This window comes from Onychomys torridus, chromosome 10 (assembly GCF_903995425.1).
Source record: "Onychomys torridus chromosome 10, mOncTor1.1, whole genome shotgun sequence".
Taxonomy (NCBI): domain Eukaryota; kingdom Metazoa; phylum Chordata; class Mammalia; order Rodentia; family Cricetidae; genus Onychomys; species Onychomys torridus.
The window spans coordinates 75,255,604-75,282,786 of NC_050452.1; the positions used below are offsets into that span (position 1 = coordinate 75,255,604).

The window sequence follows — 27,183 nt, forward strand, 5'->3', positions numbered from 1 at the left end:
CACCAGGCACTGGCTCCTTTCAAACCCACCTTCATATCTCTCACATGCCTGCTTCTGGCTGTCATCCGTAGGATACGCACAGGGCCTGTGGCTCTCAGACTCATGTCCCTTGCTAGAGCTCTTGACCCCGGAGGAGTCCCCCCTTATGGTGTTTAAGGATACACACACAAACAGCCACATTCCTCTCGATTCCAAATATTCTTATATTTACTGCCTTTCATGATTATACCTGTTCCTTTTACACTTTCCCGAAATACAGGATATAGAAGCCAGAGAAGAGGGACTATGGGAAACAAGAGACCACACTGCCTTTAGAAGATGAACTGCATCTCAGTTATGTATGATCCCACAGTGGCCCTCCTGACACTTCCAGACACCTGGCACACAGCCCATGGGAAAACAGTAGTGGGATGCACCTACTTCCTCCCTGACACGGTAATTACATCACCAGCTAGGGGACAAGTGGAATGTGTAGGCTTTGAAAGACTTGCTTAAGGTCCTTTCAACCCGAATTTTTCAACTGATTTATAGTGATAAGCTCCATGCTAAAAGGCTCTATGCTAGTCTATACTATAATGAACAGGACAATACTTAGAATGGAGCTGTACTTTCAGATTGGCTCCTGAGCAGAGAGGGAAGCCTCTAAGAGTCATCTCCGTGTGCAGGAGTTGGTTTTGTAATGAAGACAGTGTCTCCACAGACTTTTGTAGATGGAATGAAACAGCTAGAAAACTGTACAAGGAAAGTGTCAGGCGGCAGTGCTGGCCTTGAATCCCAGCACTCAGCAGAGACCAGCCTGGTCTATAAGCAGCCAGGAACCCCTGTCTTAAAAAAACAAAATCAAACAAAGCAGTAATTTGAGAATTCTCTCTCCCTTAAACCGTTTGACGGTCAATTCCAGTACAGCTTGGAGGGAGAGGGCATTTCAAGACAGGATTTCTCTGTGTTCTGGAACTCACTCTGTAGATCTTGCTGGCCTCCAGCTCACAGAGATCAGCCTGCCTTCTGCCTCCCAAGTGCTGGGATTAAAGGCGGGTGCCACTACTACTTGGCAATATAGCTTAATCTTAAAGTAAACATGCTCTGTATTCTGAGAGAGAAAATGGAGAAACTGGTATCTTTTCTTCTTAGGATTTTTTCATCAAATAAATTTATGCTCCAGACACAGATGATGTGACCACAGACAATGTTAAAAACAAACAAACAAAACCCTCTCAGTGAGGAGCAGAAGCTAAAAGAGCAATGAAGCTTATCCATACATTTGTCTGCACTGCAGCAAGAGTGCTCTGAAACCTCCCTTGGCTTTGTGAGAGGCATTGCTGAAAGACCCTGAAACTTGTGGAGAAATGGCATAGTGGTTAATAATGCATATTATTATTGCCGGGCAGGGGTGGTGCACACCTTTAATCCCAGCACTTTGGAGGTAGAGGAAAGCAGATCTCTGTGAGTACGAGGCCAGCCTGGTCTACAAAGCAAATTCCAGGATAACCAGAGCTGTTACACAGAGAAACCCTGATGGGGCGGGGCGAGGGTGGGGGCGGGGGTGGGTGGGGCGATGCGTAATGTTCTTGTAGGACCATAGTTCAAGTCCAGCACCCACATCAAGAGGCTCACAAATGCCTGTGACTCCTGCTCCAGCAGGATCTAATACCTCTGGCTTCTGTGGGCACCTGCTCTCGTGTGTGTGTGTGTGTGTGTGTGTGTGTGTGTGTGTGTGTGTGTGTGTGTTTGCACGTGAACACGTACACACCCCTTTAAAAAGGTGTGTGATGTTCCCGAATCTTCTAAACTAGACTTGGATTCAACATATCTGCTGAAAAAATAAACAAAGGTGTAAGTTCTTAAAAGGGTAATGCATGCGCACAATTCATGTTTTGACTTTTAAATGATCAGTATCTTCAATTTATATTTGCCAAATCATTCATAAATTCAGGACTAGTGCTTGAATGATATAGGAAAAAATTATTAGTTGTAGGGATTATCCTGGCATGGCAATATAATCCTGTAACCCCAACACTCAGGAGGCGGAGGCAGCAGAATGTTCAAGGCCTGCCTGAGCTAGTTAGACAATGTTTCAAAACACACCACAATAAAAACAGGTCTGCATCTGCTACCAATATAGAACTATGGATAGGTATACTTTCTCTACTTTTGCGACTATTATTTTATAAGAAGGCAGGCTCCAGAGTCCACACAAACAGCCACACAAATCTCAAGAGGTAGCCAAGCCTCTGGTGACAGACAAAAAAAAAAAAAAAAAAAACAGCAGCAGCAGCAGCCTCTGGTTACCTATCAGATGTGCACAGCCACAGAGGACCTGGGAGGCGCTGGATGCCTGTGGCTGCAAAGCTTATTTACCTTGTTTATAGTCATGCACAAAGACTGAAGAAGGTTGCACTGACTGTTGCAAACAAAGAGGGAGAAACAGACAAAAAGGAGTTTCTTTTGAGATCTAGCCATCTCTTGCCTTATTCCATACCCCCATCTACTTCCTGGCCCTCCTCACCTGAACCTCTGGCTGCATACTTACTGTGGTGCACTTACCTCCCTTAGCATGTCTTAAGGCCTTCCTACATGGCAAAAAGCTTTCCTGTCTCAACACAGGCCCTGCCAGCCCTGCTGAATGCTAGGTCACTGCCGTAGGTGCTGGTGGCGGCAATGGCGGCCCTGACAAGGAAGAACTTTGCATGTCTTCCTGGTACAGAGCCATAAGAAGCAGAGTGCTCCCAGGCACAACTCCCCTGGCTCTGCTCCTAAAAACGCTCTCTCAAGTACAGCGTTGCTTAGCAATGTTTGCCTTCCCCCTGTACATTTGAAATTGGCAACATCTGTCCCTTTGGCAATTTGACTCATGCAAAGAACCATGTGCAAAGTTCAAAAAACATACAGCTTCACCAATGGGTAGCCCGTCCCTCCTCCCTTGCTCTGGCAAAAACCAAGACTCCAAAATGGCTTACTTATTCTTTTTTCTGCTTTCAAGGACAGGAGAAAGATCAGTGGGGTTTACAGCAGCTGATGGCACCTAAGCAAAATATTTAAGCCACTAGTGGGAGCTCCTATTAAACGCCACCTAATAAGTAGTGTGCCTGCACTAATACACCTGCGCTTGGGTCTAAATAAAAACCTCATTTGGTTAACAATTTCCTTTAGAACAAATTCTATCCCGTGGCATTATGTGTATATAGATAGACAGGAGTCGCCAGCTAGATAAAAAGGCAGGTCCTGAAGCAAATGCAGCAACTTCCCTCCATCCTTGCCTTCTCTCCTCTTTCTCTTTTTACTTCTGAATGGGAGGTCAAAGCTAAGGCCCTGTGCATGCTAACCAAGGGCTTTGCCGCTGGGTTTACACACTTCCAGCTCACTGAATGATGCTTTTTCATGTTCACGTTATACACAAGCACAATTAACAAAAAAAAATAAACCCTCATATTAGAGATTTCAAGACAATCTGTCATCTAAGTCTTCTGTCACTAACAATGATGTCGTTCCTCAAAGTGCTATAATCACATGCAATAAGACAAAAATCTATCTAAAAAATAAAATGTGGGTGAAGTATCCTAATTCTTCGTGTAATTTTACTTTTTATCTGGCACGCTGGTGGACAACTGGAAATGAGTAATAAAAAATGAAGTCTGCTAGGAATTGTACTGGGCTCTGTGCAGTTGACTCTGGCACATGAACATTTTTGTTCCTAGTTTTAAAAAAAAAAATCAGGCTACGGATTTCCTTTTTACCTTAAGCCAACCCAATTTTGACATATTAGGAGCACCTGTTTTCAAAACAATTCTGTTGGAACCAAGTTCTGGCTACAAAGGGTAGGCTGAGCTAATGCTCTCAAGGCTACCTGACACAGAGATATAAAAACCTCTGAAGCCCGTTGTTGTTGTTGGTGGTGGTGGTGCATGCATTTAATCCCAGCACTTGGAAGGCAGAGGCAGGCAGATCTTTGTGAGATGGAGGCCAACCTGTTCTACAAAGTGAGTTCCAGGACAGATAGGGCTCTTACACAAAGAAATCCTATCTCAAAAACCTTAAAGAAAAAAAAAAAGCCTCGTTGCTATTCACTGTAACTGGAAATGTCCCTGAACTCCCATCATATACTAAGTTTACATCCTTACTTAACACATGCGTGATTAATCCGACACTCTAGGATCTGCTTCTCACCAAAGACCCTTGCCTCCTCCTTGATGGGTGCAGATAGAACCACCATGTGTTATGCTCCTTGTCCTTAGTTCTGCAAACTTCGAGGAGAGCCTTGGGAATCTCAGGTGTCTGTCAAGGTCATCTACAATTCTACCTACATACACCGATGCTGATGAGCAAGATTCTGGCAGCCATGCAAGCCCCCAATGCTGGCTCTACCACGGACCAGGTATTAATTAAGTTCACTGCATGAAAATGTTTTTCCCAGAGTACATCCCTGAGTCTTACCATGCAGCCTTAGCTGACCTGAACTCGACATGCTGGTCTACAGTGGCCTCAACCTCATGGAAGTCTGTCTCTGCCTCCCAAATGAGGGGATTAAAGGCCTACATTGTTCTCTGTTCTCCTGCTTCCCTCACAGCGCTTCTAATTTAAGCAACCACCATATCTGTAGCTTTGGGGATGCCATCACTAGACCTGTGTCCTTAGTATGCTCCTAATAGACTCTGAGTTGACTTGCCTGGAGGAAGAAGCATTGTGATTTTGGAGGGTGGGATCTTGTGCTCTGGGGGGGGGGATGAGGAGGAAGAAGCAGGGCTGGGTGCTGTCCACCAGGCAAGTGCTGATAAACCCTAAAAGTTGGGCAGGGAATAACTGCAGAACATCTCTCAAGTCATGAACTGCACAAGAAAGAGAAGGAAAGGTTCCTGGTGGGGATCCCCAAGCCTGAGATGGGAGCAAGGTAACACGCACTAAGGCCTCTTTCCTTCCAGCTGTTAAGACCAGTGATGACTCTGTAGCACGTACTGGTCACAGGTTCACAGCTACCCTCACCACCTCAGCCTCCAGAGTGCTGATTACAGGTGTGGGCCACCATGTCGACTAGGCCTCTCTTCGTATGGTCTCCATGGCAACGACACTAGCACACAAACACCAGGATTTACTCACCCAGATACTCGAATGTTACCTAATTTTTCTCTATTCTGAGGTTTCTGACCTAACTCCTACTCTTCAGGACAGTGGTTCTCAACTTTGTTAATGCTGCAACCCTTGAATACAGTTCCTCATGTTGTGATGACCCCCGGCCATAAAATTATTTTTGTTGCTACTTCATAACTGTAATTTTGCCAATGTTATGAATCTTAATGTAAATATCTGTGTTTTCCAATATTTTTTAGGCGACCTCCTGTGAAAAGGTGATTCAACCCCCAAAAGAACCATGACACACAGGTTGAGAACCGCTACTTTAAAACAAAAGCTATGGGGTTGGGGATTCAGCTCAGTGGTAGAGCGCTTGCCTAGCAAGTGCAAGGCCCTGGGTTTGATCCTCAGCTCTGGCCAAAAAAAAAAAAAAAAAAGCCATGATCAGTGCCAATTATACCCTGTTATGAAAATCATCTATACCCGTGATCTCCTGCAGTAACTGACAGCCTACCCCACTACTGGAGGAGATCTTTAAGGCCCCGAGTGTCTTCATCACCGAGTGTGTTCAGACTGCTCCAATCTCCTTTGAGTCCTGTGGAACTAACATTCTTCTGGACAAACCCGCTGGCACAGTCAGAAATGAATGTGTAACAGTTATCACCAGAGACTCCGTTCACTTGGTGCCAGTACAAAGCCACGGTGGTCTGTCACCTTGCATGAACAGTGTAGGGCTTGCTAATTTTCCCCCAGTAGCCTCTCTGCACAGGGACAATGAAAAAGTCGGCCAAGGTGATGGCATATCCTACTTCCTTGGAGCACTTAACACCAAGACCAACATGACCACTGTAGTCCCCAAGAGAGAGAAAAGTTTTGACCCTGGTCCCCAGGCCAGCCCAAGTCTGCTTCTGCACTGGCATCATCACCAACACCACCACTACCACCATCATCATCACCATCAATAAAACTTTTTTAAAAATGTGGAAAAACCTATAATGACCTAAATAACAATGTTGAAAATGTAAGGTGATTCTTTAAAAAAAATAATTGTGGGGGTTGTAGATATGATTCAGCAGTTAACAGCATTGGCTACTCATGCAAAGGACCCAGGTTCAGTTCCCGGCAGCCACGTAGAGGAGGCTCAAAGCTGTCTGCAAACTGTGTTCCAGGCATCAAATGTCCTCCCCTGGACTCTGGGTGTGCACACATGTGGTGGTGAACACACAAAATGAAACCTGCATTTTTTTTTTCCAGTATAAAACACTCATATGCACAAAATTTAAAAGTTAATAAATCCTTTTTTAAAACTCATTTTTTAAAAAATGAGTTTAGTTCAGGTCCCCAGACAAATGTCCTAAATGGAGAATTTCACCACATACCATATGATCTTCCCGATCTAGCGAGTTAAACATGAAAAGGGGATTATCATTCAGACTTCAGGTCAAAAGCAAGTCAGGTTAGGAAATCTTCATGCTTAGCACAATATAGCAAAATTTCCAGTTCTCACTCAGTCCTCACTTGTGCTTCAATACAAAAGAGACACACTGATTTCTGACCTCAAAGTGTTTCCCCTCTGGAGGAAGGCCCAGACAGAGCACAATGCAGGGAGCAGGGTTAAGACCACGGAGCACAAAGAGAGAGAAAGCCAGCTCAAGGGGCTGAGAGGCACAGGGAGAGGGGACAGTACCCACAATCAGGAGAAGCTCCCTGAGCAAAGTAAGCGGCGGCCCGGCCTGGCACTGCTTGCTTGCCCTCTCTGCTCTTGCGGTGGGGGTTCTAAAGACAGACCACCACTATCAAATACCAAGAAGGCAGATACAGAACCAGTGGCGGACACCTGCAGTCCCAGCAACTAGGGAGGCTGAGGCAGGATTGCCTAGGCCCCCAAGGCCTGAGCCCGTGTGTTTGAGGCCAGACTGGGCACAATAATAAGACCAAACAGACAGGAAAGAAGGAGAAATACCAAAAGATACTACATTTAATAAAAACCACTTTCTCATGTACTGACGTAACTACTTAAAGAGGACAGAAGCAGACAACAGGCTCAAGGACAGTGGGAGATCCCAGGTGAAGACAGGATGGTGAGGGAGAGAGAACCGGGATGCTATCTGCAACTACTCATGAAGTAATATTCACAGGAGTGAGATGCCAAAAGCCAAAGCTGGTCACAGAAAGAAAGCGATCCTGGGACCCAGGAAGGAAGCAGGAGACCGGTGCCAGTGTCTGAGGCTGGGCACACTGGAGACACCGTGAATACAAGGGAGACACCACAAAGCTCTGGAAGGCAGCGGGTGGAAGGGTCAGGAGTTCTAAATGTTCAAGGCTGGAGAACCATCACCAGGGATGGGTGAAGGCAGAGCCCCGGGGAGAAAACAAGACAAGGTACACCCAACAGAGATGATGGCCCGGCTCAAGGGGGAAGTGAAAGCCAGCCACCAAGAAGGTACGTGGTGTGTCACACGCTCCAGACAGCAGACAGGACAGGGGCTGGCGGCCTCTCCTGGGTCATCCCGTGGCATGACCCAAATGGCAGGGGCCCAAGAGGCCGAGAGAAGACACAGGCTACTTCTAACTGTGTAGCTTCAGTGGTGACAACGGTGAGACGGGAATTAGCTTTGCTCAGAAGTGCTGAAAGACCTGACCGTGATTCAATATCCTGAGATGGGGGACCGGGCAGTGGTTCAGAGTAATAAAATGGAGAACACACCGGAGTGCAGGTAGATAGACGGCACCTGCTGTGAGACCAAAGGGAAATAAAGCATATGGTGGACACAGGTGTGAGTAACCAGGTGAGAACAGAGAAATCTTATCTGGATGGCTCCCAACTCTGAAGGGTAAAAGGCAAAGCTAAGCCGGAACTGAGTCTCAACCATGCTCTCCTTTGCGGAGTTCTCAATGGTCCTAATTACATCACATCAGTTATCAGGGAGCCTGGGACATAAGTCACACAAGTCGTCACCACTCCATGGACAAGCTTTGTGACGGTGCACCTGCGCTCGGTGCCAGGGGCCTGGGCTTCATTAAACTCCTTAGGGACTCGGCTCTACAACATGAAAAATGGGATTCATGCCAACTCGTATCACGGGTTGCTCTAACAATGTGGGGGGGGGGGGGGGAGAGGGAGAGAGACAGACGAGCAAGGTCTTCAGAAATCAAAGTAAAATATTTCTGAATGTCCATTTTTTAATAAGGTGTGATATTTACTCCAGAAACTGCCAAGCCATGTGGATGTTGGCCCTGCCTAGAGGTGTCGGGCAGTGAAAGGAGGGAAACACAGAGGCCCTGGCACTGGCAAACAGACCTTCTCGGTTCTACTTGCTTGCTTGCTTGGGTCAGGACTCCAACTTGAGATTCCCCCTTCCCTGTGCAGGGATTACACATATGCAACACACACTTCACTGCAAACTAGTTCTTACAACACTAAAAATTGTCTCTTTCTCTGGGCTTTTTGGTTATTTTCAATCCTCTAAAAATCAAAGTGGGGTCTGGAGAGTTGGCTAGGCAGTTAAGAGCACCAGCTCTCTTCGAGAGGCAGTTTACAAACATGCAGAATTCCAGTTGCTGCAGCAGATCTGACACCCTCTTCTGGCCTGTAAGGGCACCAAGCACCCCTATGGTGCAGACACACGTGCAGGCAAGATACCCACACACACATATCCAAACCGGGAGCAGGGGTACAGCCTAGTGTGCCTAAGGCCCCCGGGATCAACTCTAAGCACTAAAATTTTAGATTAAGTAAGTAAAATTTGGGGAGGGGCCACCTGGAATATCCGAACTAGGATTCACAGCCCCTTGGATTCTGCTCTCATTCAAGTTTCTACGGTCTATTTCAAAAACACAAGTCAGTAACAGGATCAGCCTTTCTACCACACCAGCATTTACAAACTCCTCTTTGTAATACCTCTCCAAAATCTACCTTTTTCTTTTACATTTATTTTTACATTTATTTACTGGAGGGGTACAGTTAGAAGGTAACTTCCACCATGTGGGTGTCTTGAGGGTGTGTGGTGGGGGAAAACAAGGAAAGTAGAGATTTCTCCCACATCTTGAAGTCTTTGCCATTTGATGTGTAGTTGAGACATAGGTTTCTGTGTGCCAGGCAGCCCCGGGAAATTTCCTGAGGAGCAGGATTTGGTGACCGGAGAATGGGGGCAGGGCGGGGTTCTGGCACAGAGCATCTGCTGTGGACAAGTGACCAAATGCAAACTTGTCTTCTTTGGTCAGCGTCATTGTGATGTGACGGTTTCCTCTGATCCCAGCCAGAATCCTTATGCCAGCGGCAGCTGCAATGCCAACCGCCTGGCAACTCTGTGGCTGTGCCAGTGAATGGGACCGTGGTGCAGGAGGGGGGTGTGTGGGGGGTGTCAGGCAGATGGAGGGCTCGGGGTGACCCACATGAAGCAGAATGAGGAGCCAGGAGGAGTTGATCTGTCTACCTCTGTGCAGATTACAGGTATTGGGTAAAGACTGCAAACTATGTTCAGTAAAGAACCAGAAATGAGTACCCTAGACCTCCCTGGAGCCTGGCCCAGTCCTGGACTTGCAAATCTAAATATAGAAGCCTAAAAATAGTGACAAGTGACCTGCAGACATTTTGAGCAAGAGCTGCTAGCCAAGCTGCTGTGTCCTGCACTGTGTTTTCTGGGGCTTTGTTTTTTAAGTCAGTATTTACAAGCTGGAATTCAAGATCAGGTAGAAAGTGAGACTTTCTGTTCCCGGAAATGCCCTGTTTTCATGCAGAACAGACTCCACCTGCAGTTTCTGGAGCCGGGTGAGATTCTGAAAAACATTTAAGGCTCTGACAAAACATTAAGTAATGCAGGAAAAAGAAAAAAAAAGTTTTCTTTTTTTTTTTTTTTTTGAAAAGCTCTAAAATTGCTGGAAATGAGTTAGGGCAAAGGACAGAGCAGCTTATAGTAGCCCACGGGGAAAGGATAAAACAGACTAGAAGATCTGTTGTGGTGGTATTAGCTGGAATTGTTTTTTTCACTTTCTGTTCCTTCTCAAAATTGCCAGAAGTACATTCGGTACCAGGATAAGAAATTCCTGTTCCTCTTGCTGTTCTCACACTTCAGACGTTTGCAGAGGGACATGAGACTCCCCCGGGTCCCTGGAGCGGCGTCTCCGCCAACACCCCACTGCCTGGCACTCTGCTCTCCCAGGCTCGTGGAGGCTACCCCAACCATTTAACTCTTCCCTGTGTCTGCTCTGCCATTTAGACTACAGGGACAGAAAACCAGATACAATGGCTGGATTAATGGTTTTGGTTTGGACCGTTGGGTGGGATGAGCAACACTTAGATACTAAAACAGAATTCTTCCTAGGAAAGGATCCTAGATCTCATAACAAAGTTACTTTTTCCCTTGCATTTCTCCTTCCCAGTTGCCAAGAGCTACATCTTCGAGGAGGGGAAAAAAAAAATCATTATTTTCCAAGTTTAAATTTGCTGCTTATTCATGTTCTCCAAGAACTCCATAATCAGCTATTTCTACACTGATTGTTATTTTTAGTTGCTAAAATCATTAGATTGACAAAGCACAGTCCTCCCCTCCCCCACAGAGGTCCAGGCCCCAAAGCAACCAGGCTTCTTTCCCTGAATTCATCTTCAATTTATGCATGGCCTGCTTTCGGCCAGCACTTCCCCCTATAACCCCATGGTAATTTGTCAAACTAGGGCTAATCTCCTTAATCCCTTGGGCTGAAGGATTTAAGTTTAATGTTTTAATCTAGGGGCCTCACTGTTTAAGTAATTAGAGGTCATATTTCTAGCTCTCTCCTTTAGATAAATTACCTTGGTTTGCTCTTTAATTCTAATTTATAAATAACAGAATTCTAAGACTTCCCAGTGGGTATAATTTGTGGAGTTTTGGATTAATGTATGAACTAAGGAAAGCACATTCTGTGATACTTGTGTTTCTTGCTCAAGCCTATTTTCCTGACAGTTCAATTTTATTTATTATTACTCTAATTATTCTTATGTATAGGATACAGTGTGGTAATTTAAAACCTGCAGTATATTTTAGTATTACCAAACAAGTAGTATTTCCATTTCCTTAAATATTTTTAAAAAAAATTGGATTAACATGCAGCAACTGCATATTTGTGAACTGGTATGACTCTTCAATACACATTTACAATGGACACATGTTTACAATTTGTACTAGTCAAATTTGGTAATTCATTTCCGTTTATTTATTATTTCAGCTTTGGAGTTGTGATTGGAATCCGCATTTAACATACTACCTGAAGCAAGCATTTGCTATTATACTTTAGAAGTATCTGTTTGTTTTCCAGAATCCTGTTGTATACTTAGAATTCCTTAAGTCCTTTCCAACATTTTTTCATGCCTGAGAACTTGTGAGCTTTGGAAAGAATTATTCTCCTATCAGTTAATCTGGACATTCTTACAAAATGTCTCAAGCATCTTTCCCGTCAGGAACAATTTATTTAGTCACAGAAGGACTCTAGTTTTAGTCTGAAAACCCAAACAGAGAAAATAAATGGATAAGAGCTGGGAAATGGGAAAAGTCGACACTCTGAAAAACAATGTCCTAAACAGGACAACGTCATCCCCTGGCATGTGTGATCTGTGGGGGGGGGCTCTGACACTTTGCGTCTAGCAGCTCATGTGTTCTCACAGATCTGCCTCTGAAGTCTGAGAGGCTTGAGGCTAAAGGGTCCTCTGGACAGGCTTCCTGGGCCTTCTCTGGGGTGACAATCCAGACCCACGTGCAGACCCCTTCCAAAACTCTCCTCACCGGGTACAGCACTTTAATTCACAGAGCCCCACCTGCCTCTCTGCCTCAAAGGTGTGTACCATCACACCAGGCCCTGCACTCTTTCTTTCAAGGGTTGAAGATTAAAGCACTTTTGGTATTAGTAAAAGTCATTTCTGGGCTAAAGAGTTTACGAGGAAAAAAAAAATGTAAGGTAAGACTGAGTGGGAAGTTGTGTATGGTGGCTAGCCTTAGCTCCAGGAGACTGAGGTAGGCACAGCAGTGTGGGGACAGCCAGGCAGATGAGTGCCACAGAGCCAAACCGGACCGCTGAAATGTATTACTCACTGACTGAGGAATTTACAAGACAACAATCCTTGTTACTATAAAATTGGCTCCTGTTGGATAACTTCTTGAATTTCTGTGCTGCCCTGAACAAATATCTTAACCATTCTATGTGTAGGTTGACTATCTTCATGAAGACCCACAGAGTTCTCGGGAAATGCTTTGAGTGCATGCTCAGATGCCATCCATGAGATGGAGTGGGGCTGGTCAGACCGAGGGCAAGGCAGGGGTGCTGCTGCCAAAGGGGACAGACGAACTGAACCCCAGGATGCACGTGGTAGAAAGAACCAACCGGCAAGGCACCCTCTCTAAATGCCCTACTCAGATAGATAATTGTAAAGCCCTAAATCAAGACCACAGTGGAGCGGTATTAGGATGAGGCTGAGAACCGGGCCTTGCTACCTTCTGCCCCGGCTGAACTCACATGTCCAGCAAGCTCTGCCACAGCGCATCAGTTTTACTATCTGATTGTTTCTCCCTCAGCCCCGGAGCAAAGGCTATTTTCTGAAAGTTCTCAGTTGCACTCACTATTTGGGAACTGACTCAAGAACCCAACGCAACTCTTCAGAACCCAAAGCTGATGCCTAAGGGGGCAGGCTTCTCCTCTTAGTTGCCATAAGGAGCCATTAGAGCTTCCAGCTAAAGGACCCAAAAAAAGGTGGTTGTTGGTGGTGCATAATGGAAATCCCAGAGGCAGAAGCAGATGGATCTCTGAATTCAAGGCCAGCCTTTGTCCATAGTGAGTTCCGGGATAGCCAGGGCTACACAGAGAAACGTCATCTTGAAAACCCAAAGTGGGGGTGGGGGGGAGGTGGAGGGTGAGAATGTGGGGGGGGGGGGACAAGACACAGGATCTCACTGTGCAGACCAGAGTGATCTGAAACTCACAGCGAATCACCCACCTCTGCCTCCTAAGATTGACTGTGTAAGCCCACCGAGCCTGGCTTCCCTTACCCTTTTTCAAGTTTTACAAAAGGGATTTGGGGAAACAGATTAGCAGCTTTAGAGACTAGATCACTGGGAACCAATAAACTCCAGGTGAGCACAGCCGCTCACTGGTAATCCCAACACAGGCAAGTGCGCTGGAAGCAGAGGCAGGAGATCCCAGGAACACGTTGTGGTAGTGGGGCACACGGGGCTCAGTGACAAAGCCTGCTTCCATATATACAAGGTGGACAGAATTGAAAAAGGCATGGCATGTCAGCCTCAGGCACAGGTACCCACACACAGGTATACATATGCCCCGTACACAAATACATATGCAATACAAATGATGTCACAGACTGTCACCTGGGTGTCTCCTTGAGCAATGGCTATGCAGATTAGAGAATTTATCCAACAGAAGGGACCGGACCTGGGTGCCTATGGAACCAGGTAAGCAGCGGCAGATCCACTTCACCTGAGTCTACCCTCAGGGGGGAAGATTACTGACTATCCTGAACGATATGGCGAGAGCCCTCTCCACACACAAACACAGACCGCTTCAAACACTTCACTGTGAACTAGTAACATTTTCTACCTCTGTGTGTGTGTGTGTGTGTGTGTGTGTGTGTGTGTGTGTATATGTGTGTGTGTGTGTGTGTGTGTAGCATGCATGCCTGTGTGTACACCTGTTCTCCCCATCTTAAATTATCCTATTTTATGTACTTGGGTGTTTTGTGTGTATGTACACATTTGCATGCCTGGCACTGGAGACCAGAAGAGGGCATCAGGTTCCCTAAAACCAGACTTACACATTGTTGTAAGCCACTGTGTAGGGACAGAGAATGGAGCCCACGTCCTCTGGAAAAGCAGACCGTTCTCTTGAACCACTGTGCCGGCAATCCTGGCCATAATCTTCTTGTTTTTTGTTTTGGTTTTTGGCTTTCTCTATGTAGCTTTGGAGCCTGTCCTGGAACTCACTCACTCCATAAACCAGGCTGACCTCGAACTCAAGAGATCAGCCTGGTTCTGCCCTCCCCCCCATTGCTAAGATTAAAGGCATGGTCCACCACCACCCAGCCCAATCCATAATCTTCATTTTAGAGTAATTACCACCGGTTTCAAGTTTCAGAGATGGTACATGAACCAATTTTTTTTCTTTCTTTCTTTCTCTCCCTCTCTCCCTCTCCCCCCCCCCTTTGTTTTTGTTTTTGTTTTTGTTTTTGGAGCTGAGGACCGAACCCAGGGCCTTCCACTGAGCTAAATCCCCAACCCCATGAACCCCAATTCTTATCACAATTAAGTCTTCCATTATCACAGGAGCAGAAAAAAAAGCCATTTTTTTCTTGATATAAAAAAGTATAATATACAAGTAACATTATATAGTCTGAGTAAGAAGTGTGTGTGTGTGTATGTGTGTGTGTGTGTGTATGTGTGTGTGTGTGTGTGTGTGTGTAACAATTACAGAAAAGAGAGCAGGAATTTGAGAGAAAACATGACTGGCATGTGGGAGGAATTAGAGGAAGGAATAAAATGAGGAAAATTATGTAGTTATATTTTAATTTCAAAAGTTACAAGAAACAGTATTTTGGTTGCTTTAAAACACCACAGTGGACATAATTGTGTATGTTTATGACTCCTTCTCAAAGGAGATATCAACTAGTAAATAAAATGTTTTAACAGATCTCCAGGCATAGTGCTACACATCTTTAATTTTAGCATTTGGGAGGTAGAGTCAGCCAAGGCTAATAGAGAGACCCTATCTCAAAAACACAAAACAAAATTTAAAAAAATTAAGTTGAAAAGCTCCTTATAATTTACAGGGAACAAATCTTTAAAAAATGAAGATATCTGGGGCATAAAAATGAAGATGGCTCAGAATAAGGGCATTTGCCACCAAACCACATGTTCAGTCCCCAAGACCCACATGGTGGAGGCGAAGGCCCAACCATCAAGTCCAGGCACATTCACACCCTCAGCATAATAAAACCTGACCCGTTTCCTTCAGCGCCTTAATATTTTGATTTCACTTGCCTTAGGAAGCATTGACAGGGACCAAGGAAGTATCAATCCTGATTTGTGCGCCCTTCTTTCCTTTTTCTTTCAAACTGGTAAGGACCCAGCAAGACAAAACTTTATGGTACAGCAATGTTATGTGTCTTGACTACGTAGGTCGTGGGCACAGGGGTACACACCCTAATCCTACTCACGGTCTCCATGCTTTACCACACGACTCAATGAAGAGTCTTTAAGGTGGTCTGCAAATGGTATGTTGAACAAGGCATCCTGCCAAAGCAGAGGAGCTGAGGCAGGATGATCTCAGGCCTCAACAATGAGTTCCTTGTAGATTGGTCAGGTCCTAAAGAAAAAGAAATGCCCCATGCCCCCACCCGAAGACCAGACTCACCTCCCTCCTCCCATCCCTCAGGAGGCCTGCATCTCAAAACTCCTCTAACTGGACATGTCCCAAGAAATCCCACTCACCTCCACTGTCTGCGAGGGCATCCTCAGTCTGGTGAGCTTGGCCTTGGCAGGCACTTTTACGTCTGGTTTTTCGAAGCTCTGCTGACCGTAGTCTTCCAGTGGCGGCTTCAGCTCAGGCGACTCGTTGGGAGCCTGATCCTGACCGTCCATGGGCCGGACATAGGCCGTGGGCTTCTGCTGCATTGCAACACTTTTTGAGGGGAGAGGAGGGGGTGGAAATGTCTGAGGAGGGGCTACCCCAAGGCTGGTAACTGCCACCAAACTGTCGTGGGCAGTCTCGTTATCTTGGACCTTCGCCACCAGGTCCTTGGAAGACGTGGCTGCGCAGTAGCTTTTACTGATAGAGCCGCCACCGCCGCCACCGCTGCCACCGCTGCGGCCCTTGCTGGGTCCCTGCAGCCTGGAATGTACAGGTGACAGGGGTGGCACTGGGGACGGCAGAGAGGAGATCAAGGGTGAGAGCTTCATCTCCGGAGCTGAGTCACCCCCGTCAGCTCTGCGGTCACACTTTCTGTGGCTGGAACAGTGTCCCTCCTGACTGAGGTGATCTTGAGTCAGACGCTGGCTGTCGGGCGGGCCATAGTGTTTGGCATGGAGACCTGGCACTGATTCCACCCTGGGCGGTGCCATCTTCGGACTGTGGCTAATGTTACCAACAGAAAGTGATCCCGGGGCAGAAGACGCATGGACAGGCTGGTGGTGGTGGTGGTGGTGGTAGACGTGGGTGCGGAAGGAGCTGGATGCAAGGCTGCTCCCCCTGTCGTGAAATGAAGGATATCTCGGCTTCCCTGGCCTGTCTTCGGAACCGTCCAGGCGCTGAGGGCAAGGCTTGGCGCTCAAGAACTCCTTCATCTCTTCGTAGTCTCCTAGCATGTTCTGTATCCGACTCGACAGCTCATCACCCTTGGCAGTCTGAAAAACAGAGAGACAGCAGACTCAGACTGGGGAAACAAACCTAAGCAGAGCAATCACTTAATAAATTATGATGTAATATCATGAAGAAAAAACCCTCTCAAATTCATGTGTAATGCAATGTTAACTATTTCCCCCCTGCTGAGAGGCCTGCCACAGATACACATTACTAATTACAGGAGACTACCATTACAAAAGAAAACCACACACTTTGGTAATTCTGACTAACAATGTTCAAAGAGTTTTCAGATTGTTTTCAAAAACAACCTCTGGGTTCAGTAAGGCGTTCTCTCAGTTGCGGCCCCTGACTGAACTCGGTTGCACTGAGTAACTTTACCAGTGAGTTTAAGGCTGGGACAGGCCAGCCTTCCTCCCTCTCACCCACAGCAAATACCTTGTAGGGCTCTCCGAACAGCGGGGTCTTCTCGGTAAACACCTCTTTCTCTTGGTGAGCTTCCTGGTTGCGTCTTTCCTTCTCTCTAATGCGAAGCAGGTTTCTGTCTTCATTGTACAAGCTTTTCCAAATGCCACAAAAGAACAACAACAAAATATCAGTATCCGAGGTCTGTTGTGCACACAGAGGTGTGGAAGGAGCAAGAACAGGTCCAAAAAGATATGGTGACAGGGACGTAAGAAAACAAGGAGCACCTGGGGTTGCAGACAAGGCTTGGCAGTTAGGAATGCACACTCCTCCTGCACAGGACCAGAGTTCAGGACCCACTCAGGACTGGCAGCTCGCTCACAGCTCGCACCTGCCTGTAGTCCAGCCCCAAAAACAAAACAAAACAAACAAACAAACAAACAAACAAACAAACAACTAACACCTCTTCTGGCCTCCACGGACACACACACACACAGGAGGGAGGGGATAAAAGGAAGAAAGGATGGGAAGGGCACAAGTCTTACTGGACCAGTGGTTCACACTACTAATGAGACAGAAACAGGAGGATTGCCAAAAGTTCAAGACCATCCTTGTCTATAGAGAAAATTCAAAGACTGATTTTCTAATTAAAAGATCACTAAACACCCAAAACATCATTTATTCTCAGTCTACTCGGAGGATATCTTAGCATACAAAGTCAGAAAGATGATTTGTACTTATTTCAAATGTCAAGGGTGAACAATCCAATTATACATGTCAGTTCTATATACTAAGAACATCACAGTCCAATTTGAACCGCATAAAAATGTATCCTACATCATCGGATATGGTATCAAACTGGTTCAGATGAACTCATTGACAGGCAAATCAGAGATGGATTCTGAAAGAACGCCGATTTCAGCCACATATAAGCCGCAAACAGGCCTGCCCCACTATCTGTCACACGGTGCCCCTCCAGACCTCCTCCGTGACCTACGCTGAATAATGGGAATAAAGGAACCATAAAAACTTTGTCTTCTTGACCTGCTTCTGGGGATCTGTTAAGACTTCCTTCCTGGTGTTATCTGAACAAAGGAAACCATTCGACTGCCTTAGGTGTGTATCCGTCAGTGCTTCCCAATTCTAGCTGCCGTCCAATGCTTTCTCACGCTTCCATCCCTGACAGGAGCCTCCTGTCTCCACGCTGCCTCCCAAATTCAGTCTTCCATTAGTGACTGGGTCTAAGGTCCCAATCCTCATGTCACTGTCCATATCTAAAATGATAGTCATTTGATGGCACCTTATACTACAGAATATCCTCTAAACCTTTGTTTTGGCATTAGAATTCCCTGACAATCTGGTTTGGGCGAACACTTGACCACATCCCAGTGGCCCTGCAGGCCTGTCACGTGCACTCTACTTGGCCATCCCTCTTGTAAGAGCCAGCCCCTCTCTCTAATCCCCACTCAGATCCCCTCTACTGAAAGGCAAGCATTCTTCCAGGACTGGTTCTGTACTGCCCTACAGGGCCACTCACTCCCCAAACCATCCTGGGAGTGGGCTTGCTTCCATTCCAGTCCCGAATCTCTGCTCTCTCTCCCTCTAGCCCCCCCAACCAGATACCCCACCCCTTAACTTTCAATTTCTAATAGATTCATTGATGCAAATGTTGCCCACTTTAAAGACACCCCTCAAGTCCACCAACTATGTTCCTGCCCAGCAGCACATCATTGCTTCTTTTCTCTCTCCCTGGGATAGGATGCCATTAGAAAGGAACCCCATCTTCACTCTCATGGTACTTAGATGTGGTACTGCCTGGAAGTCAATCAAATATTTTTATATTACAGCACAGCCATTATGCATGCAGTAGTAGTATGTGTGTATGTATGCATGCTTGCATGCATTCTGGTTTTTCGGGACAGGGTTTCTCTGTGTAGCCCTGGCTGTTCTGGAACTCACTTTGTAGACCAGGCTGTCCTGGAACTCAGAGTTATGCCTGCCTCTGCCTCCTCTGCCACCACTGCCCAGAGTAGTATTTTTATATATATATAAAAACTTGCAGTGCAACTTTCTTAGATTTAACACTGGAAGAAATATGCAAAAACAATTTAAGAAAATAAGTCAACATAAAAATTTTCTATTTCACCAGAGTGGCACATGCCTTTAATCCCAGCACTTGGGAGACAAAGGCAGGTGGATCTCAGAGTCTACACATAGAGTTCCAGGGCAGCCAGGGCTATCCAGAGAAACCCTGTCTTAGAAAAAACAAAACAAAATAAAATACAATTCTATTTCTTTCAACCTAAGGAGGAAGGGCAAGATACAAGACTGAATTTGATAGGATTGGTCAAAAATTATCTACTTAAAACGAGGTGTGAAGGTTCATATCTGTACTCCCACTCAGAAGGCTGAGAGTTTGAGGCTAGCCTGGGATACACAGTCACTTTCAGGCCAGCCTGGACTATATAGTGAGACCCTGTCTCAAAAATAAAAATTAAAAAAGAGTAAAAGTAATTATATGCTTAGACTAGTGTATCAAAAACTTACTGAATGCTAAGTTCCCAGCACCCACATCAGACAGCTCACTCACAACCACCTGTGACCCTGGCTCTAGGGGACCCAGCATCCTCTGGCCTTGGTGAGCTCCTGCATGCACTCAGGTGGTGCACAGAAATTAATGCAGCCTGTTACACATAACATCAAGAAAAGTACAAGAATCTTTTTCTAGAACTTCAAAGATGACAGATATGAACTCACAGCTTCAAAGATCATTTGATGCTAGTTAGCATACTAAAACAGAGGAGAGACTGAAGTAAAACTAGATGCTTCTCCAGTAAGAACAGGGTTGTTCACAGGCTGGCAGGAGTGTGTTTTGGGACGGAGAGGAGAAGAGACAGGTCTCTCTACACCTGTCTGGCCATGCCTGCAGCCCTCCTGCCTTCGCATACTCTTGGCATCAGCAATGCTCCCTCCTCCTTTGCTTTGGTTTGCTTTTGAGACGGGGTCTCTTTGTGTAGCCCTGGCTGTACTACAACTCTATGTAGGGCGCTCTGGCATCAAACACGCAGAGGTCCACCCGCCTCTGCCTCCCCAGTGCTGAGATTAAAGGTGTGAACCTGGCTAGAGCCATAGATAATAAACACTACCAAAGACTTTTAATAACTGTCACTGTTCAACTGAAAAAAATCTACAAGTAGTGAGGTGAGCAGAGACACCCATGACTGGACTGTCTGCTGGGTGGGTCTGTGTCCAGACTGGGAGACTCGCCCACGCTGTCTGTGGTCTCTTTCGCCAAGGCTCCTGGACAAGGCAGAGGGCCAAGGAGCCAGTTCACAGAGATGCTCAGGGTAGGGTAGGCTGGAGACCTGTTCTGGGCCACCTTTTTTCTTCATGCAGCTAACGGCATTTGCCAACTACACTGGCAGATTTCTGGTTTACTCCAGTATTGACTTGCTACAAATCTGCAGTAGCCTAAGTGTTGCCCTGGGTAATACATTTTTTTCCAGAAATACAATAAACTCAAGCTTCCACTGCAGGACTGCCACTGGGCAGTGTCCTTTCTGTGTTACTATGGTCACTGGTGTGTGTTTGTCCATACACACACACACACACACACACACACACACACACACACACACACACACGATGTGGGCATACGGCTGCTATAGCACATGTGATGATCACCTTCTTACTTTTCTCTGTGTTCGAGGACTTGAGCTCAGGCTGCCAAGCTTCACCTTACCTGCCCAGCCATTTCTCCAGCCTGAAGAGCATATGCATGTGTGGATGGATGGATGGACGGGTGTGTGTGTGTGTGTGTGTGTGTGTGTGTGTGTGTGTGTGTGTGTGTGTGTATGCATGTTTGTATGTATGTATGCATGTTTGTATGTATGTATGTATGTTTGTATGTATGTGTGTGTGTGTGTGTGTGTGTGTGTATTTGTGGGATTTTTTTAACACAGGGTTTCTCTGTGTAGCCCTGGCTGTCCTGGAACTAGTTCTATAAACCAGGCTGGTCTAGAGCTCAGAGATCCACCTGCCTCTGCCTCCTGAGTGCTGGGATTAAAGGCGTGTGCCACCACCACCCTGCAGAGCCTGGGAGAACTTTTAAATGAGGGGATTTTTTTTTTTTTTTTTTAGGCAGCAGTGAAGGTCTTAGTGATTCTCACTCTGTAATTACCCTTGAATAATTACAAGTTAACTCTGGCTTTAATTAAAGGCAACCACCTCCTCCCCCCCCCCTCCCCCCACCCCGGGGAGAAGCAACACATTTTTCACTCTCTGGTAACATCGAACTGATATGCAAACAGCCGTTAAGTCAGAGATGCTTGCTGATGGCCACAGTACTCTACATTAACATCCTTCTGTGAACGTCAGGGTAGGGCAAGGGCTTTTACAGTTTCCAGTCTTCAGAAGCTGTTAGGTGAGAAGAGCGACTCAGAGGCACTGAGGACAACAGCTCTGGCAGGGCCTGGCGCCCCTGTGCTGGTCCTCAGCCAGCACTGCCCTGGCCACATCACTTGCTCTCTTATTTAGTTTTCAATCAGACCTGTCATAATAGGATTTTGATTAGACCCATTTTCCAAGTGGAAAAAAAAAAATAAGGCTCAAAGATTGGCTTTCTCATGACGCCCTGGAAATCCAAAAGCCTGGCAAAAGCTTATGTTCTCAGTCACAGATCTGCTAGCAAACCTGCCCAGCTGTGTAAAATGGGGTGGTGACAACTAAGAAGGTGTGCTAACTTATAATCACCTTAATTCCTCAGTTCAAGGAGGTACACGTCAGTCCAGGTATTATCCCTGACAGGAGAACAATCTCAAACCACAGAATACATGACCGGTTCAACTCCTCACACAAAGACCTTACAGGAAGCGGCCAGAGGGGGGCGTGCAGGCTACAGGTGCTCTTCAACTTCTAAAAACAGAGCTACAATTCTTCAGACCCTTTTGTTAAATTTCACGAACTCGAGGGCACTGATCTCATACTAATCTAGTAACCTCTGGACTCACGTTTCTCATAGACTGAGACTCACGTGGATTTATTTCATGGACAGGCTATATAAGTAACCTTGCACCTAAGTTCCCATGTTTCACAACAGGGAGTTTCTATGCTGCTTCTGCTGGTGAGCCAAGCCATGTTCATATGGCCTCCACTCGAACCCAGTAATCCTCATCTAGAGAGAAAGAACATGAAATCTAACTGACTACACACAAAACAAGCCCATGGGTTGAAGGGTTATTTATATACAACCCCACCTGCAGACTCTGCTCACCCCAAATCCAGAAGTTCTGCAGAAGCACTGGAAAACATCCCTATGATTCTCAGTAGCCACAGTCTTCCAGAGGTCTCTCTCTGCAGCATGGAGGTTCCACGGGACACAGTGGAAAGACTTCTGCAGGAGTGCAGCAAGCCGCCCCCTCCAAGCGAGAGGAAGAAATGAAGGCCTCCCGCTGCCAATGCCTTGTGCTAGCGAGTGAGCACTCACACGTGAAGAACTTACACTGAGTTCTCAAGGCAGCCGAGGTGGACTGTACCCCAGATGTTCTCACTAACAGAACTCGCCACTCTAACTCGGTTAAAAAGGAAAAAAAAAAATCGGAATGAAGGTTTGGAAACTTAGAACATGCCAGGGTGTGCTCACTTTCTGAGAGGTGGTGAAAATTCTGAGAAACTCCGCTCCAACTCCTCACACCCTCGGGTACAGTGGTGAAGTCAACCCCATGCTGGGCCTGTCATGGCACATTTACTCAAAGGCTTCTCCTTGGGGGATGGAATGTGTCGCAGAGGTGTTAAAGTACTGAGGAAATGAAAGTCACATCCCAACTCTGTCAGCATTAAGGGGGGAGGGGGTCTCTCTTCTCCTTCCTTAGCACTAAAAAGGGGCATAGCAAAAGGGAGGCACACAAAGGCCCTGGCTGGGCTGCAGCCCTGGGGCAGCATGCTGGCTCTGTATCATCTGGCTGAAGCACCTTCTCCCAGGCTAGCGCCCGCAAGCCCTGCCACTAAACTAGGTTAGTCAAGCAGGACTGCTGAATGCCATTCCAGCTCCCATGGCAACCCAGGGCCCACAGGGCTGCCTGTGGACAGCTGACTACCTATTTATCACCCCTGACTGCTCACTCCGTGTATGCCTTTCTCTCAAAGATGTCACTGGCTCCCTCTAGAATTAATTTAATTCTCTTTGGAGAGTAGAAGTTAGTATAGTCTCCCACACATTTCTCCTCATAGCCAGGGAAGGAAGAGGAGATCAACAGTGTACACTCACTAGAATCATCCTTATGATTTTAGAAACTCTACGCCATTCTGCCTTAACCATACAAATGGAAACGATCTATCTGTAAGACTCACAACTCCAGCCACCTTGGCTGACAAATAGGTAGTGCATTTATTTATGTCGCAAGCAGATGGAGAGGTGCAGACACAGGGCCTGTAGGTCCGGTCAGCGGCATTAGAACACGGGAAACAATCCTGCTTCCAATTATCTTTTGCCCCTTGTTTCCATTCTTGCCACATGGCGTCTTAGAAACTTTTTTTACACATTAGTTTTATGAAAGATGTCAACACATTTAAAAAGTACAACATTGGTTTGCCATTAAACTGTACTTCTCCAAATGTTGTTTAAACACAAGATAGCTCCACGTTTGAAGACAAAATAAAATATTTTCATGTGTGTGAGAAGAATGTGCAACAGGCTCTCTCATAGTGAAGGCCACTCAGCTAAGTCTTCCAAGGTTCTCACTCTTCATGCCCCTCCCCCATCACCGAAACGCGGGACTAAGGCTGGGGGTGGCAGGTCCTGCTCAGGAGGACTTGGTCCCCAAACAAAGTCTTACAGTCCAAAGTGACATTAAATTAAAAAAAAAAAAAAATCAGCTAATGCCAATGACAAAATAGTTATTCCACCAGCTGGTTCCTTGGAGTGGAACCCAGGAATCATGTGTTAGGACTCCCAGCTACCCAACGCTGTTGGCCACAGTAAGCTTGCTTCCTAATGGCCTCTTATAAACACTGAAAACCGTCTTAGGTGACACCGGTTCACAAATCAGCCTTGGAAACACTGCTCACTCAACCACTTGCCCGTTCACTTTCCTGAGGTTAATACATGACAGAGAAATTTAAACTCATGTTATACATCATGAAGTCTCTTTTATGGCTCAAGAGAGGGTTTACAAATCTTAAATGAATGTACAAGGGTTTTTTTGTTTGTTTGTTTTTTCGAGACAGGGTTTCTCTGGGTAGCTTTGCACCTTTCCTGGAACTTACTTGGTAGCCCAGGCTGGCCTTGAACTCAGAGATCCACCTGGCTCTGCCTCCCGAGTGCTGGGATTAAAGGCGTGTGCCACCACCGCCAGGCTGAATGTACAAGTTTTAAACTGATAGTTGAATAAAAATTGAATTCTAATGAGAAGGCATGGCATGTTAATTTATCTTCCCCCCAAAAAACCTCCCAGATATTTCTGCATAGATCCTACTTAGAAATGGTCTCATAGGTTACACTTTATACTCTCTGTAAGGTGAGTATGAGACTAGGGTTAAATGGAACATTCGGTTTAAATTCAGTTTGGGGTTCTGGTGTGGTAGTACACACCTTTAACACCATCACTAGAGAGGCAAAGGCAGGCTGATCTATGAGGCCAGGCCAGCCTGGTCGGCAGAGCAAGTTCCAGAACAACCAACCAGGGCTACCCAGAGAGACCCAGTCTCAAAAATAAAATAGTTTTGTTGCAATATTCTTTTCACAAAAAGATATTCACATAGTATTTCAGTAGATATTCTCTCTCTCTCTCTCTCTCTCTCTCTCTCTCTCTCTCTCTCACTCACACACACACACACACACACACACACACACACACACACACACACACACACAAATATTGCAGCCATTGTGCAGAGCATTGCAGCCATTGTGCAGAGCTCTAGACTCTAACTAGACTCAGCCCTGGATTGTTAGCATATAATTTTAGATCCCTGTGTATGAAGAAACAAAAGCCAAGCCTGCAGTGAACAGGAGAACATGCATGGTCCAAGGTCCAGGTGCCAGGGCTGGTGTTTTACAGCCACTTGCTTCTTCTCGGAACACGAGCAGATGTATTTACAGAGGCAAGTTTTTCATCTACAGGTAGAATACAAAATCACCTGCCTGTAAGTGCGGGCTAAGAGAACTGTGCATGCCAATCATGTGTTAGGACTCCCAGCTACCCAACGCTGTGGAACCCAGCAGAAATGGGGGATGAGAAGAAAAGCTAGGTTTTCTCATGCACATAAGAACAAGTCTCTGTCTTTCAAACATATCGATAAATTAAAAAACAAAACAAAATAAAAACAAACAAACGGGGCTAGAGCAACGATTGAGCAGCTAGAAACACTGGCTTAAGCAGCTGTAACTCTAGTTCCAAGGATCTGACACCGTCGGGCTCCCTCCACACCAGGCACACTCATGGCACACAGATATACAAGGCAGGCAAAACACCTATTCACATTTAAAAAAAACAAAAAAACAAACAAAAAAAAAAAAACACTTTAAGTAAAAAACAAATACTGAGGCTAGAGAGATGGCTCAGCAGCTGAGAATGACCAGAGCTCTCGCAGAGGACATGGGTTAGTTCCCAGAACCCACATGTGGTTCACAACCTCCAGTTCTGGGGAACCCAATGCCTTCTGACCTCCATGGGCACCTGACCATGGTACACATGGATACACACAGGCAAGACACTCCTACAGAGTTAAAATACACACACACACACACACACATTCATGTACTGGCTGAGCAAGACTACCAGGAAAAATAACAATTACAGAACCACAGCAGTGAGAAGCAATAACTTCTCACCTCAAAGTTTTGGCAATCTGGAGCTAGAGGGTAGTAAAAATGTCTCAGCTAAGGGTTCCCTCATGACAGTGCTCTGCCTGAAGTAAACTGAAGAGACATACAGAAAACACCCCCTCACTTGAGATAAAATCTGTGACACACACCTTTAATCCAGCGCTTGGGAGGCAGAGGCAGGTGGATCTATCTCTGTGAGTTAAAGACCAGCCTGGTCTACAGAGCGAGATCCAGGACACGGCTACAGAGCAAGACCGTCACTTGGCTGAGTGGCCCTGCCCTCTCCACCCCTCCTCATCCACTCACTCCCCATCAAACTGACATCGCTCACGTGGGGCAGACGCTGCTGTTGGCTCTTCCTGGGAACCACCAGAGCACTGGCCTCATATGACTGGGCCTTTCACCTCACTGCTCAAATGTCCATGAAGGGCGGTATCACACACCTCAAAGATAGGGAGGCTCACCGGAGTTGACCTCATTACAGCCACAAACTGAAAAGGGCCTGTCTGTGGTCACAACTAAGAATGTAGGCAAGCGACCCTAAAGTCCTATTATTTTTAAACACCGCATTTACTTCACTGCCTTTTGTCTTTGGAGAAGCAAGCTAACAATGCTTGAACGCTGCATCTGATACTCAGGTAAGGTACTGTATGTACTTCAGCACTTGATTTGGAACGAACCAGCTGTTCTCCTGGGCTAGCCACTTCCGCAGAGCTGCCTCTCAGATCTTTTAAACTCCCAAATCTGATCGTGTTCACACACACACACACACACACACACACACACACACACACACACACACACAGTTCCTGGCCTCCTACAGGACTGCAGCTGAAGGGGGAGGGTGGCGGCGAACGTGACCTCCTGCAGGGTTCTCAGCACCCAGTCTCCAGGCCCCTCTTGTCACCTCTCCAAGCAAGCACAGCTGGGAGGGTGCTGGGGAGGAGCCCGGCTGTTCCGCGGTGCCATTTATCAGGCCACACTTGCTGCCCATGTGGACAGTTATCTGAGCTAGATAGACTCTAGATGGACCTAGGGGTTGCCTTATTGTCCTGGGAGCTCTTCGAGGATGTAGACAACCCCACGCACACCAGGTTGCCATACCCAGCGCAGAGCTTAGCACAGTGCCCCTCAATCTATCAGATCTGACTGAAGTGATTGTGTTCAGACGTCAAGCGACTCACAGTTCTGCAGAATTCCGTCACTCTGTAAGATGATCAACTGTGACTCATTGTCTGATACCTAAAATGGGTCTTGCCGCCAGATTCTTCTGCCCATGAAAATGACTCAAACTTAGAAGGAACACTGACATCACCGCTTCCCAGATGCACCAGAGAGCAGCTGAGCGACACCATGCGCTCGGGAGCTACTGGGAGAAGTTGTCAGCTTTCCACACTTGCTAATTAATCAGAAACTATTCTGCACGGGGGTGGGGGGCGTGGGGGGGGGGGGGTATGTCTGGGTAACATTTATAGTAGATATACACTTATTTTTACGTCAACAGACTCGGGACAGTTATATGTTATTTTGAGGATAGATAGGGCTCTGCACATAAA

At 46.3% G+C, this 27,183-nt stretch overlaps 1 protein-coding gene across 4 annotated transcripts in view; it reads right to left on the reverse strand.

Moving 5' to 3' along the window:
- Aff1 (AF4/FMR2 family member 1) overlaps window positions 1–27,183 on the reverse strand; it is a 165,747-nt gene that overhangs the window by 54,301 nt on the left and 84,263 nt on the right. For 3 of the 4 annotated variants that reach the window (XM_036200863.1, XM_036200861.1, XM_036200862.1), the window contains 2 exons: window positions 16,837–16,957; window positions 15,531–16,442 (listed from right to left, as the gene is read on the reverse strand). The exons of the other annotated variant lie outside the window; for it this stretch is intronic. In XM_036200863.1, coding sequence (XP_036056756.1) covers window positions 15,531–16,442; window positions 16,837–16,957 — 1,033 coding nt within the window. The remainder of the gene's footprint in view (window positions 1–15,530; window positions 16,443–16,836; window positions 16,958–27,183) is intronic. 4 annotated transcript variants of the gene reach the window in all.